The 15682-nt window shown below is 42.4% G+C and overlaps 1 protein-coding gene across 1 annotated transcript; it reads right to left on the bottom strand.

Moving 5' to 3' along the window:
• Positions 1-4823: 4823 nt before the first annotated feature.
• LOC119170285 (23 kDa integral membrane protein) lies at positions 4824-12836 on the bottom strand. The gene is made up of 7 exons (XM_037421406.2): positions 12387-12836; positions 11730-11930; positions 9652-9732; positions 9359-9448; positions 8472-8597; positions 6784-6867; positions 4824-5189 (listed from the first exon to the last, which is right to left on the bottom strand). The coding sequence occupies exons 1-7, from the start codon at positions 12444-12446 to the stop codon at positions 5145-5147; spliced, it is 687 nt and encodes a 228-aa protein (XP_037277303.1). The 5' UTR covers positions 12447-12836; the 3' UTR covers positions 4824-5144.
• Between the last annotated feature and the right edge of the window lie 2846 nt (positions 12837-15682).

Here is a 15682-nt window from a genome sequence, read left to right as displayed (position 1 = left end):
GTGTTTGTCCCCGACCGCGGGTCGTCCGTCAAAGGTTTCGAGAGGCGCGGCGCGTCAGTGTATGCATCGCGTTTCGCGGATGTTGCTGTTTGCGGTGTGTATATCGAGGGAGCGACGGCTTCATGGGAGAGGAAAAAAATAGAAAAAACACCGCCATGCTGGGCTGAGCGTCGAAGTGCGGGGGCTGACGTCACAACCTCGACAGTGAATTTTCGGGTGGTACCGCCTGTTAAGAATGCACAGTCCAGAGAGGGTTATGGGTGGCCAGGGGAGCAAGTCGCAAGTATAGGCCCGCCATCGTGGACGTGTGTGCTGCTCCTCCTAACGCTCTCGTGATCTGTGAAAAAGTCTATCATGGCCTGGTCTGATTTGCATGACCACGAGCGCTCAGAGGAGTTACAGGGAGACAGGGTGGGGCTGCATGCTTACCATTAGCAACCTTTAATCTCTATACTTTAACGCGATGGCCCGTGCCGCAGCAGTTGCAATGCCGGTGGCGTTGTCCGTGAGTGAGAAATCCTGATGGATTAAAGAATAAAAGTGGGCTATGTAAAATCGAAATTGGGCACTACAATGTGCATGCTTTCATATTATTAGTGTGTGAGGAAATTAATTATAAAAACTGCAGTCACAAATTAATCTCTATTGCAGGGTGGAACAGGGTACATTAGTTTGGGATCAGTCCTGCGAGCAGACTAAATTGCTTTTTGTAGCAAGCTAAATTTTGCTATAACCTCATTATTGCGAAATTATACGGACACTACCGACGATTTGTCGCCGTCATGTCCCGTATAAATTCCAAACTGATAACATACCCCCGCGCATCGTACGTTCTATCCGCGGATAAAAGCGCGCGAGCAGGGGCGACGAACGCGTTTGAAGTAGGGATCAAACGATCGGACCCATGGAGGTAGGAAAAAAACTTCCTCCATGGGTCCGATCTGTTCCTTCGTGATCGGACCCATCTCGGCCAGTCGGAGGGCGCGTGCGATAACATCGGGTAATAACATCGCCCACGAAGCCTGAAGTCGAAGGAGAGAAGAAGCACTCCGCCCGTCTTGGAATGTCACGAAAACAAACGCGGGAGGCGGGCAGAAGTCGTTCGAGCAACAACTATGAACTTTGCTTTTGAAGGCAATGTCGCGATCGCTGGCGTGCACGTTAGCTCGGCAGCCATCAGCGGCCGACTTTCATACACTTCTTCGTGCTGCACCCTCATCGCGAAGAGACTGTGCGAGAACTGTTGCTCTCCTTTAAAATGATCGTATTCTCATACACCAGCGTTTTGTACACTTATGCGAGATCGGAGCCAGCCTCACTTCGTATAACATCACAATTTGCTGCTATCGCATTCATTGCTTCACCCTTATGGTGCAACTGTGACTTTTATTTAGTTATGCAGAGCCGCCCATATTTTCTTTTTCCTGAACGCGCGAGCGTCAACCACCGAATCGATAAGCGCAAAGCACAATGGCCAAATGAACGAGAATACCCGCATATGCTCGATGAGCAGTCACGTGTACTTGTATTGTACCACCACCCCTTCTTCTGAGCACCGTTACTGCCATCCTTTATTTCTTTTCCGCACGCTGCCATCATGATATAAAGAACAGCTTCACCAGATGGCGAAGCACTGAATGCGATAGCAACAAATTGTAAAGCTGGCAGCCGACTCTTTTAGATCCGATATCGCGCAACTTTACAAAACGCTGCGTCAAAGAGGGATGCCCTTCTAGCAGTCCCTTCACATTGAGAGCGCAGCATGTAGAAGGGTTCACGAGCCATTCACGCTGATGTCTGCCGTGATAGCGTGCGCATAGCAATCACGACCACGCCCTTACGATCAAAGCTCACGGCTGCTCCTGGAGCGATCACAGCCTTCACGAAACCGAAACTACAACCATTTCGGTGAAACCAACAAGGCGACGTTTCAGCCACATTTCCGAGCACTGCGCTTGATGTCTTAAGGGCTTTGCGGCCAAATTCTGGTGCTGCGGCACAGTACGGCGCTGATAGGCGAGCTCGGCGCGAGCAAGCAAATCGGTGCACAATGGCGCAAATAGCACAGCTGTTCCACCCCTGCTCCCGTTACGCACGAAGACACCACTGGCTTAAATTTAAATAAGCTGAAAAAAAAAATGGTGACGCGGCTCGCAGAACAGGTTGCACCTTCGCATGCACAGCGTACAATTGCTAGTCTTTTGTCACTGGAATCCTTCAGACCAATTATTATAATGTGATCACCAGCAAGCACCATTTGCCTTCAATGAAACACCACAATTCAATGCCACAATCTGCAGACTTCAGCCATGCACTAAGCGAAAGTGCAGTCGTGACCCCGGGTATAGTAGCCATAGGTGTTTATTTGAGCGGTGTTGCTTTCTGGAGTTGCAAACTGATTGATTCTTAACGCTGATAAAAAAGGCTGTCCTGCAATGGACATAAATTTGCTGATGATGATTTTCTGTTCAGCAACACTAAAAGGTCTGGTTACTTAGCAGAGGTTAACGAGGTAATTACAATAATTATGCACTGCTGAGCTCATTGGGTTTCCCCAAGGGCAATGTAATGTACATTAGATGGAACTTGCACAACATATTCCTGAAATGAACTGCACTGAAAAATCAAGATGTCTATTTAGTAAAAAAAAAAGTACAACCGCTTTCGGGATAATCAAGAAAGCACACAATCCAAATGAGAAATATGCTCTAGTGCAAGAATAAAAAAAATTGGAGTTAAATCCAATTGCACACAACATAATAATAGTGCACTGCATGGTTCCGTTCAATATTTCGTACATGCATATTTAACGATGAGAAGCATGTATGATTTTGTTCTTTCATTATATTTGCATTCATTAATTATGAAGTATGACTGTATGTGAGAACTAGTGGTACTACTAGCTCGGAATTGCAAACAACTGTCATGAAGTGCCCAAAATGCAAGAGAAGGCAGCAGATCTCGCTCCGTGTTTTTGCACAATTTTATTTCGGCAAACACTGTATATAAAATATACTGCAACATTTGCACTCTTATGTATAATTCGGAAGAACCAGCTACTTGCATGGCAATGGGTAATTCCAGTTGAAAATCACTTTCCTCACAAATGTACAAAGAAAAAAGAATAACAATGACAACACAGAGAAATGTGAATTGTTTCTTTATATAAATCTGAATAAAAAACAGAGCAGGAGAGCTTTTGGCCGAACTATCGTGATTTCTTGCGCTGCAATGGCAGATTCTTGCTGTGCACGTTACAAGTAGAGTCCCATGTTTTCAGTTTATTACAAGAAATGTCCGCTAGTAAATATGCACTTTACATTGAGGAACACAGATGTTTCCACCGAGATTATTTTTTGGAAAAAATGCTACATCCACGATAGAAAGGGCATTCACTATGCTTAGAGTGACTAACAGAAATACAGGTGCTTCTGATTGGCACACTCGGACCTTGTTAGGTACTTCTGTATATTAAATAAAACATGCTTTACTACATTTTTGACAAACATACTGATGCTCACTACGGATATTTCACCAGAATTAAGTTGCTTTCAGCAACCTGATGCATTTCTGTGTAGTTTGTATACATTTATATAATGTGATAATGATTGAAATATGAAAACAAACTTTTTCAGATAAATCGAAAGTAAAGTATGCTCAATGCCACTAAACAGAGAATGCTTGAGAAAAAAAAAAAGAAAATGCCAGAAAATATCTGCCCAATTAAAAAGAACATAAACTTGAAACCCTAATTCCTTGTCATAAATGAGAAACATGATTAAGATACTCACACTTGGAAGCATTCTACAACTAATAGAAAAGAGAAAGCTCAGATTTTACTGAACCCAAAACAGCAACACAAAGGAGTCCAGTCTGATAAAATGTACAACTCGTACAACAGCAAAGACAAATATGAATTAACAAAGTTTCTGTTTGGTGTCCAAACAATGGTCTTTTGAATAAATGAACATTGGGTTAAATAGCTCTCTGTTAGGAAGCATGATCTTGACTAGGTGCCTTTGTTAAACAGGTGTGGAGTGCAAGATAGGATGCTTTGGGATGCCCAGCACGTTCATATACAGCGCTGTATTCGCTTGCTAGTCGGGCTTGAATCAAGTGCACATATTGTACAAAGAAGGCACAACAAGCAATATAAAAACTCTCGAATGTCGCACGTGTGCTGCATAAAAAAAAAATACATCAACGTCTCTCTAAATAGCATGGTAGTACTTATTTGCATGTATATGAAGAGGTAAACAACAAGTCTGCTTTTCTGTACAGCTACCCATTTTCATGACTAGGGACTGAATTACTCGTAAATGCAGTTCATAACACTTGATTTCATGACACTGTCCAGTTCAGATGTCAAAGTGTAGCACTGAACATGCCTGGAAATAATTCTAAAGAATGCTCACCCAAAAAATGAACGTGTAACCACACTTCGCACTGAGTTGCTGTAATGATGCTGCGCTAGAAGTTTAAGAGGAGGAGGAAAACATCAACTAAATAAAACCTCTTGTTAGTATAATGTAGTATTAGACTTAGACATCTACCTGCTGGGCTGCACTTTCTGTTAGATGAGAGTGGTGACCTAGTGCGTGCATCATGTAAACACACTCTTTTTTTCTATTGCATCTTTTTCAATCCGAAAGGCACGACAGTTAAGCTCCTCATTATAGAACGCACAAGTGGCTAGATTTCAGCTGTGTGGTCGCTGTGACCACCAATAGAGCGGTACAAAATTGGACGGCAAATTGTATTAGTAAATACTGCCACGTTACTTTGGCCGCGGTACTTGTTAGCAATGTTACGGTACAGCATGTAAGGCACTTAAGAGCAAGCATACACAAGCAAAAATTAGGCGCTTATAAGTGTAAAGAAATGCATGTCTGCACATTGTCACTTTGTACTTTTGAAGTAGTTCTGTTACATAGTGACGAGTGTTTTTTAAACAACACGCACTTTACAAGAAGACTAAATGTTCCACGAGAAAACCGATAAAGGCAGCCATGCTTTTGGCTACAGACAAAACTTTGCAAATTCGGCCGATGCTGTTGCCATAGCAGAAATAAAAATAAAAAATAAATGCACTGTAACGAGCAGGTCTGGAAACAAGCAAACGGCACCCTGAATTCTGCAACTGCCTACAGCTTACAATATAGAAACACTGCCAGGGATATGGCGACCACCTGCAAACAAAGAGAAAGAGAGAGAGAAAAAAAAGAAAAACGTAAGATTAATGGGAGGCAGAAAAGAGTGGCGATACCAGTAAAGTTGCTGCTTTTGGAAATGTTAATCAGATTTCCCTTCCAGAAATTTTTAAATACTGCTGCTAGTCTTGCACATTTTGATATGAAATGCGGTAAATAGGTACATGCTGTATATGGCTACTGTCATGACTGCACTCAAAAGTGCATAGTATAATTATTTTCACACACACAAAAAAAATCATTATGAATGTGCCAAGAGTGTTTCACTACATACCTTTAATACTTTAAGCTTTATGGCACATAATGTAAGACAGTTCAATGCCCCCCCCCCTGGTAATTTGAATCATATGAACCACTTGGAACAAATTCTGAGCACGACATCAGTTTTGACATACACGTTCCGAAAGCTTGTGGCATGGGTGTTCCTTTGATACTAAATTGTATTAATAGAATGGTTTGTGAAACCACCACACTTTCATCACATGTAGGTCGTTGTACCTTGGGAATTTAGTACATTATACTGTGCACACCAGAGTAATGTATTGAACAACCGATCAATGAATTCTTAAAACCATTTAGCTACATAGCTACATATTTTTATTGACATACTACTATCTTCCTCTCCAAGTAATCCAGCTTAGTGAGAAAATTTATGCTGTATGCCAACGAGAACTTCTAAAATTAACGATAAATTAAACACCACACCTGTGATTACAGTCACAGTTTCAGCACAGTCAATACAGTCACAGTTTCAGCACCGTCAGTATAAGACCACAACTTTTACGAGTATCCTTCAACCCCTTAGTGCTAGAACATTTGCAATGGTCTAGTCTCATGACATACATAAATATTTTCTATGTGCTGTGCTCATTGCATGGTACACCTTCCCTGTTCAGTTACTATATCACTGCTCACATATGATAATATGTCATCTTATGTTTCATTACTGTTACAGTCAATAGTGTCATTACAGACATTAGTTGAGTGCTCGTGTGTCGGGCATCAAGGCTATATTATCTGGTGCAAATTTTAACACACATGCAGTTAAAGCTTGGTGCGTAAAATTGTGTGGATTTGGCTGATACCTTTAGGTGGAAGAAAATTATTCGGACGTGAAGCTACGAGAGTCCACTGTACGTGGTTCTTCGAGCAAGTTTCAGTTTTGCTATCTGTAGAGTGGGTACATTGTGACATCACGATACATTGGCTTGCTTAGTTCCTGCAACTTACTGGGCTGCAACATGTGAGCACTGCTCAGAAAAAAGGCACGGCAGCATTGTTGAAAACTTTTAATGAGCAGGTCGTAATGCGTAACTTTATTGCTACAAAGCATGAGAAATTTTCACTCGTGGCTTATGGTGTCATGATAATGTCGAAAAAGCCAAAACACTGAATAAAACATTAAAAAAGAATATCCTCCATTTTCCCATCTTCACGCAAACTTGCAAAGCATTACCACATTATGTGCAAGCAAAGTGTGGTAATGTTTCTAAACCTAAATTTGTGTCAGTAGTCATTTGAAGTTATCTGTCCTGCATTTTCCCACAGTACTAACACTTCTTTAAATGCTCACCTGGGCGACCACGATGCCTAGCACCAGGAGACCAATTTTGAGGCTCTGCTTACCCAGAAATATGGCAATGGCTTCTCCACAGCCCTGAAACATGCATGTGCATTGTTCATGCTTTTTAGTAGGTGTTTGTGTATTGTGGTAGTTAACAACACCTCAATAAATAGATGGCAGAACAAAATATACTGAAAGGATTGAGAATAGGTAAAAATATGTCATGCAAGTCCATGAGGGCCAGCAAATGTTGTTAGTGTGTTTTCACACCTTTCAATAAGGCACAAGCCTTGTACACATTATAAGTTATGAAAAAAAAATCTACAGAAGTCACACTTGTGTACGAGATGGGCATACTTTAACCCGGCTGGCATGACGATGTGCTCGCACGCATCACTGAATACAATAAAGTTACACGAACAAAATATTTCTGTGCTGCTATCCTCACAGAATAATACTTAACCAACGCTATCCTTTAGCACACATTAGTTAAACCAGTGCTTGTTGCACTATAATGGCACAAGATGCACAGGTAAAAATGTAGCAGACAAAAAATTTTTATGTCTTATACAATAGAACATATGGTAACTTGAGAAAAGCTTAGTGTTTCAACCCACCGAAGATTTCTAAATTGTACAGTTGTATAAGAAAACACTGTGTTAGAGCATAACCACTTGTAGGAGCTTGAACTTGAAATTAAGGGCTAAATATCAGTCTTTTATCTGTGTGAGACATAATGTGAAAAACTTCCGTTTTTCTAGAAAAGGCAGTAAACACTGATATATATCAAATTGAATAGGGAATTTACCTAGCAATTTCTTTCAGTGCAGAGCTTGGCGATTGCAACTATATTAAGAATGGCTGGCTGCAACCAAATATAACACAAAACAAGTGAAGCATATGGGCATTAATGAATTAATAAATTTTAGAAGCTTATGACAGGTATGTGCACAGTCTTTTATGCTTTGCATTAATTTGATTAGAGCTTCTTGGATGTGTTTCCTTTCAACTACTTCTCCATGTTTAACTGCTACACAAACTGCCTCTATTATTATATTCTTCTGTGTAAACTGCTGAACCGCCTATGAAAAATGACATAGTTTGTTGAATGAAGTGACATCAGACACTTACATATGTAACAAGTACCACCATGAACTTTTATAGGAAGTTAGAAGAAAAAAAATTGCTCTCAGTTAGGCTTAACTCCAGGCATGCCACATATGAGCCACAGCATGACCATCATGTTAGCTGTTTTCATCGCTGCTCACTTGCTGCAAATTTTGAATAACTACACTCAAACATCACTATAACAAAGAGTCCCCTTATATCCAAAAATTCGGTTTACAGGTTTATCCCTAACACTATATCAGTTGCATGAATATTTTTTAATTCATTATGACAGATACTTCATTACATCTCGGTTTGTTATATTGAGGATTGAGTGTATTCGAAGCCAATATACAATGAAGCCAAAGAAACTATTAACGTTGCCTTTGCATCATTATTAATAACCATGCCTCCCAGTTTTCCTGCTTTTTTTTACTAGTTTCAGTTTGATCACACTTGAGGCTTTTCTTCCAGTGTTTTTTTATAACTACTTCAACACTCTTCAGTGTTGTCTTGTACACTTAGGTAGATTAAACTAATTAAATCACTAATTAAATCAAAGCTATCCTGCACATGTGCATGTTTCTTACCACTGTGTGAAGTACTGGCTTGTGATGTGCTGTTGACGATGACTTTGACTCTGTGTAGCAGCTCGCTGGTATTTCGAAGCCATTTCGTGGGTAGTCATCGGGTCCCTTTGCACCACAGCAAGACAGCTAGGTGGCAAAAAAATTGGCAATGCATAATAAGCATAAAAGCAGAGGCTAAAGTCATCACCTTGTAATGTGCTTCGGAGTTCGACATTTTTGATACAAGTAAAAAACAAACATACATGGGAGTAACACACGCTGAGGTGTGTCTCCATTCTGTTTATGTTGCAGACCCTGTTGCATATGACATACTTTGCCATTCTACTCCTGAGTAGATCTTTATTTAGCCAGTTACGTGCATAAACTATTGCAAGCCACAGCCCAGTGACATGCTGCATCTGTTGTCGTACGCAAGATTCATTGTTACCACGTATTTGCTACATGCTAGTATTAAAAAAATTGTTAAAATTTACTATATTATGTTACATAATTCATTACATCAACGTGATCTGAGACAAAATCGTACTGTAGTTTGCTCTTGGTGTCTTCTTTCCAATGCAGGAATGAAGCTTCGCCTTCGATGGCACACTCCTGTGTCCATACAGAAGCGCGTACTGTTCAAAGAGAAATGTCTTGATTGCTTTACATTTAATCAAATTTCACTTTAGACAAATTGTTCATTTGCCTCACCTACAACATTGCCAAGCCAATCTAAAGGCCCCGGTAACACCCAATGAGACAACACCAGCACTCTCTCTAATTGTTTAGGCAATTGCACAATTAGGAGAGCAGAATGCTAAAACATTTTTTCCAGGTCATGTTTTTGAGAAATATGTTCCACATGAAGCACGTTATGCACAAAAGTGAATATGCGAGACAAAACTTACACCTTGCTGCAAATCGTGCAAGAAGTTTGGCAGCCCGCTCTTCTTCGCTTCAATGAACGTGTACAATGTTGAAGTTAGGGTATTTTCCAGCTGCAAGAGAAAAGAAATGAATGTTAGTGGCAGAACAATCGTTCAAGTCAATGCACTTTCGTTTCACTGACTATCTGACAGCCCAGTGTGCGTGAAGTGACAGGCTAGCAGCTAAGTGACAGCTCTACTTCAATCAAGTGACAGGTCCGCATGCTTATTGACAAAAAGAAAATAACAGACAGTGCACTAATGTGCGTACTCACTTCAGAACTGTTTGCATATTTCCAGACAAGGCCCATCGCCACTGTTTCCACAATCACGAATCCGGCCATGATGATAATAAACTGCAACATTGACAATGACAAACATGAAGACAGTCGTCGTGCGAGACAGTTGTAAGGTGTAATGCATAAAACTAAAGGTCGAGTGTCTACGTGAGCATTTAGCCTTTGGACAGGCATTGTGTGCATGATGTGGCAGGGAGGACTAAGAATAAGGCATCGACGCATGCTGTCATGTTTACCAGCATGCGTAAAAAGCTTATGAACGTGACTTGAGTAAATGTGACGTTTTCAAGATTCCAAAAAAAAAGTATAGAATGCATTTGATGGAAGAGCAAATGCGACTACGAAAAACTAAAACTGGAGATGTTATAGATCAGACTCGAAGAGACCATTCTCACATTTTAAGGCCCTTATGCAAGAAGAGCATTGTAGCACAACATAACGATGCACATTTTAGAACACTATTGATTCCAAAATAATGTTGATTTTTTTCCCAACCAAGAATGTAACTTGAAATTGAGAATTGCAGTACAGACTTGGAATTTCAAGCTTTCCTGTTTACTTGTACCTTTCAGTTACTCCATCTTAATTATGAGTCAAACTGTTTCTTTCATTGAGCATGTCAAACGCACAGAGTATGAGGGGAAGGGGGGCTTTGTGGAGTGGCAGCTTCATGGAGAGAGGAGCCCACTCCCTCCCGCCAGCCCGGGACATTTTTCAGGAGCATGGCTTAGGTGCCCATCCCTTGACAACGGGCCGTTAACTGTTCTGTCGGGTGTCTTATTTCACAGAGGGCTGTTTATGCCTGTTTTTTCTACATTTCAGGCCTTTTTAAAATTGCTATCATGGACCAGTAAGCAGTCTAATATTTGGTTAGAAAATCTCCTAAAACAGATTTGTGTGTATAGAACATTCTACTGAGAACACTAAGCCATCTTGACAAAATCAGCCTGGAAATGCCTTAAAAGAAAAGGGGGGCAACTTTTTGGTCGTCTACAAATTGATACCCTTCAAAATGACTGCCTTTAAAAGTGCCAAGAAAAAAATGACACGCATATTTTATCAGCGAAACGTTTTACTGCCAGCTAGCACTGGTGACCGAAAAGCAACTTTGATATGCAAGCACAACACAAACTCCAGCAGCAAAATTTGCCATTCCTGCTTTGCAAAAGGTCTACAGTGATAGAAAATAGTATTTCCCATTATTTGAGAATTATGATTGGTCATTATAAATTCGATTCACGGGCACAATTAAAGCTCCCTTTGCTAGCATTATCCCACTCTCTCCTGTTTGGAGCATAGTTTAACAAAGTAAGCAAAGCATGTCAGTGAAAAAATTTGGCACATCCTGCACATTGTGGAAATCACTTTTATGTGATGTAGTCAGGGAGTAAAAGTCTACGCAGCCTTTTTCACTTTGGGCCAAGCGTTACGAGGCAGATCCATCCATGTTATTGCATAAGCTGTAAAATAAATCTGGAGTTTTCCGCTAGAGATATTCAGCATGATGGTGTTGGCACCTAAGAGACTTCAGGTTTTGTCACATTCTTTAATTTAGCAGTTGTTCTTTTCGTCTCCCTCTCTCCACACACACACACACACACACATATATATAATAAGAGAGAGAAAACAATGTGGAGGAAGTGCCCCCTCCTGCAAAATGAATACTCTCTGCCTATGGAGCCCACTGTCTATGCACCTTTGCTTATGAAAGCATGTAGCGTGGAATGTGTATTATGAAATTTGACCTATTATGAAGTGGAACTGGAATTCTGATGATGCATACAACACAGTGGGCGAATCTGCATATTTGCCTTGGCACAATTACATACACTCTATGCTTTCATGCTGGTTTATTAATTTCTGTTTTAAACATTTTTGCAGTAAAATATGCCTATGTGTGTGTGTCTTTGTTCAAGTCACTGAGCTGTTAAAGCCCATTTGTAAGTTGTTTCAACCAACTTTCTCCTTGCACTACACACAAGGATGACACGGATGACATCAAGGGCAGTGGAAGTGATCCACTATTCATCGTAAACATACGAACAGGAACACACCATTAACAGGAGCCAGCCAACACCGAAGCAGGCCCCACAACAGCCGCAGACACCAAACAGTAGCACCGTGACGCCTGCCACAAGAGCAAATGTGGCAGCAGTTGGGTAGTTTGAGAACTTTCCCAAGTGGTCGTTGACATCGTGGAGGTTTGGATTGTTGAGCACGATGGCAGCCACGACAATTGCCGCCACTCCAAGCAGCTGCAGATGGAAGAATGCGCATAAGCACAAATGCTCTACGTACAAGAACTTATAGCCACCTGTGCTGCATGCCACGCATGCCATGCGCTCACATCTGTTATCTGTGAAGCGTACAATTGTCCAAGTAAGTTGTTCTGCGACAAAAACCGAGACTTTGCATCGACGGTACGCAATCAAGAGTACAGATGCACCTTTGTCACTATTGTGTGCTGATCAAATAGACGATCATTTCTCGGCAGATGTGCATTTGCTTTGTTTTTCTTTCCGTGATCACGCTAAATATATACATGCGCTATGATCTAATCCGCGTTGCGTTGTCCGGGTGTTGCAAGTGCTACGCCGCTGGGAAAATTAGCGACCTTACTGCACTAGCGCCCCGGCAACAAAACAGCGTCGGCACTTCCGTTCCCTCGGGCAGCCGTTATGCAATAAGTTATATGAATATGGATAACGTACCGAGATCGTGAAGTTGAGGGCACATAGGACACCCTTGATGAGTCCCAGACCGCACACCATTTCCGATTTCGTAGGAAGGGCCCGTCACAGCCTCGAGGACCCCTCCTACAGACGTCTTCCGACACTTTACGTTTCGTCAAGATCGGCCTCGCGACAACATGACAAGGACAACGGCCGCACTATGACGCACCACCGTTCAAGACCAGTCGCAGACAGGCGCGCACCAACACAGCACATACCACCGGCTTGGGCGTCGCTTTCAATCGTGACCTCCGCGAAAATTGCGGCAGCCAACTTCCTCAATCGCCACCGCTATGCTTCGGTAGTTCACTCGCAACAGCCGGGAAGCCACCGAGCGCGTCCGTCGCAAACGGCGCGACTGCAAGCGAACAACTGCTGCAGCGCTTCTGCACCGCTCGTGAGCCTGCATGCAATCAGGACACCACCGAGTTTCCGAGCTCCGGCGTGCCTTCTGCCGCGACTCCCCGACGCGGCTCCTGCAGCTGCCGACGCCGAGCCATTATGTGACCCTCACCACTGCCGAGTGTGCACTTCGCTCGCGCTCTCCTCCCTGTTGTTCCGCCCTCGCACGAGAGGAAGGCCCTAACTTCTGCTGCCTACTACGACAGGGTGTCCTCTTTGTAGGCCATCGCTCGTTGTCGGACGATCAGTAGAGCGCGGCGCGGGTCACGCTTTTGTTGCTTCCTCCGTTGAACAATGCCCGATCGTGGCGAAGATCGATTGAGCTACCGCAAGAATGCATCAATAGTTCCCACACACGTTCGTTTTCCAACTGAGCGACACAGGCACAACCGGCACAAATCCGCAAACACCTCTGGACAGATTACCGCTTAAGAATGCACGCACGTCGCTATGTTTACGATACAAGTCGCGGCCCGTGTGAGATCTCTTCTTTTCTCTTGCGCCAGATGGCGTCACTTGTTCCTAGCGCGCTTTTGAACATTTTTCAGCATCTCGATATAAATGCGCGTCAAAAGACATAAATATTTCGCAAAGAACGGGTTCCTTACTTTCACTTGCTGATGTGAAACATAGTAGTATCATTCTATTGCTGGAAACTTTCTTGAACTTTCTCTAAAATACTCTAAAAACAAAAACAGCAGAAACACATACGCATACCAAAGGAAACGCAAGCTAAGAGAAAGAAATAGAACAAAATGAGTGAGCTTTTTAGTTTTCTCATGTGAAAGCACTGAGACATTGTGATTCTTAAACTTCCTTTAAAATATTCTTACTGTGAAGAATGTCTTTAATAAAACGTAACGCACAATAAGCAATTTATTGTATATGATTGCGGCGGCAGTAGATGTGGTAAGAACGAGAGAAGTCTTTATCATATGCATTCAAAGATAATGTACAAGAGTAAGAAAGTTGTATCGATGGGCGTTGGAACGGAACTTGAGAGAAAACTATAAATTTCACTTACCATGTGGGACGATATGGTCTTACGCTGGCCACCCCAACGCTACTAGAATAAACTACCCTAAATACGCTATCAAGAACTTAGGCTTCATCGCCTCTTCATGACATTCAGCTTGCTCTGCGTCGCTAGGCTTGATAGTTGGCTTTATCGCAGTTCAAGTTCCTATTTGTGGCAGACAGCATATGTATTCTCACCTTTTTCGTAGGCCTTTGTTCTCGTGGTAAATATCGCGAGCAGAACAGAGGTCGTGTTTCAGCGTTAGCATCTCAAACGTGCAAGTAGGAGAAAAAAGTAGCACCTAAAAACGCATGCCGTATTACGTAGCACTGTCTACGCGCTACATGCCCGGCCCATGTCCATTTCCTCTTCTTTATTTCAACTATGATATCCTTAACCCCCGTTTGTCCCCTAATCCACTCTGCTCTCTTCTTGTCTCTTAAGGTTACACCTACCATTTTTCTTTCCATTGCTCGCTGCGTCGTCCTCAATTTAAGCTGAACCCTCTTTGTAAGTCTCCAAGTTTCTGCTCCGTAGCTAAGTACCGGCAAGATACACCTGTTATATACCTTCCTCTTGAGGGATAGTGGCAATCTACCTGTCATAATTTGAGAGTGCTTGCCGAATGTGCTCCGCCCCATTCTTATTCTTCTAGTTACTTCAATCACGTGGTTCGGCTCTGCGGTTATTACCTGCCCTAAGTAGACATAGTCTTTTACAACTTCAAGTGCACTATTACCTATCTCGAAGCGCTGCTCCTTTCCGAGGTTGTTGTACATTACTTTCGTTTTTTGCAGATTAATTTTAAGACCCACCTTTCTGCTCTCCTTGTCTAGCTCCGTAATCATGAGTTGCAATTCGTCCCCTGAGTTACTCAGCAATGCAATGTCATCGGCGAAGCGCAGGTTATTAAGGTAATCTCCATTAACTCTTATCCCTAACTGTTCCCATTCTAGGCTTCTGAAAACGTCCTGTAAGCACGCGGTAAATAGCATTGGGGAGATTGTGTCCCCCTGCCTTAAACCTTCTTGATTGGTATTCTGTTGCTTGCTTTATGAATGACCGCTGGTCATTAAGGGTAACTAACTGGATTCCCAGAGAAGGGAAGCGGGTTAGGGGGAGACAGAAGGTTAGGTGGGCAGATGAGATTAAGAAGTTTGCGGGTATAAATTGGCAGCAGCAAGCACAGGACCGGGTTAACTGGCGGAACATGGGAGAGGTCTTTGTCCTGCAGTGGACGTAGTCAGGCTGATGATGATGATGATGATTACGTAGCACTGTTGTTGCATGTCGAGAAACGCGAGACTCTGCCTACCGTGCATATTCTTGCTGCTTACCAGCCTACGTACCGTAGCACTTGAGGTCCACGTGCTTCATATGCTGCAGTAAGAAGTGGGCTGGTAATAGAAACATTATCTGCGATTTTCACGCTTTTGCAACACGTGAATATCTATAGAGTGTACGCACTGATCACGTCGAAAAACGCATACTTCAGCAGTGCTTGAGGTTTAAGAGGCACATATTGAAAACCAAAAAATGAAAAATATCTTTATTGTGGGTCCTTTCAAGAACATTCACTTCGTTGACGTCGTATTAACAACAAGAAAAACGCCATCATCGGGCAATGTGTTCAAGAAGCACTGCGATTGACGACGTTATAAGCTTTATCGACTACGTTTGCTAAGAAGCTCGTTTTGGGGTGTCGGAAGTCACTGTTTAGCGAACATGACAACCAAGCTTCCTTAGAATATATACGAATAAATGTGCATACCCTGTACGGAACCACACTGTTTCGTGAGTAAGGCACGTAAAAATGTCGGCGAGTGGCACACGCACTGCACTAATGTAGAGCGAA

Source organism: Rhipicephalus microplus, chromosome 2 (assembly GCF_043290135.1).
Source record: "Rhipicephalus microplus isolate Deutch F79 chromosome 2, USDA_Rmic, whole genome shotgun sequence".
Classification (NCBI taxonomy): Eukaryota; Metazoa; Arthropoda; class Arachnida; order Ixodida; family Ixodidae; genus Rhipicephalus; species Rhipicephalus microplus.
The sequence above is the reverse complement of the archived record's forward strand: the minus strand, read 5'-3'. Positions and strand labels throughout refer to the sequence as shown.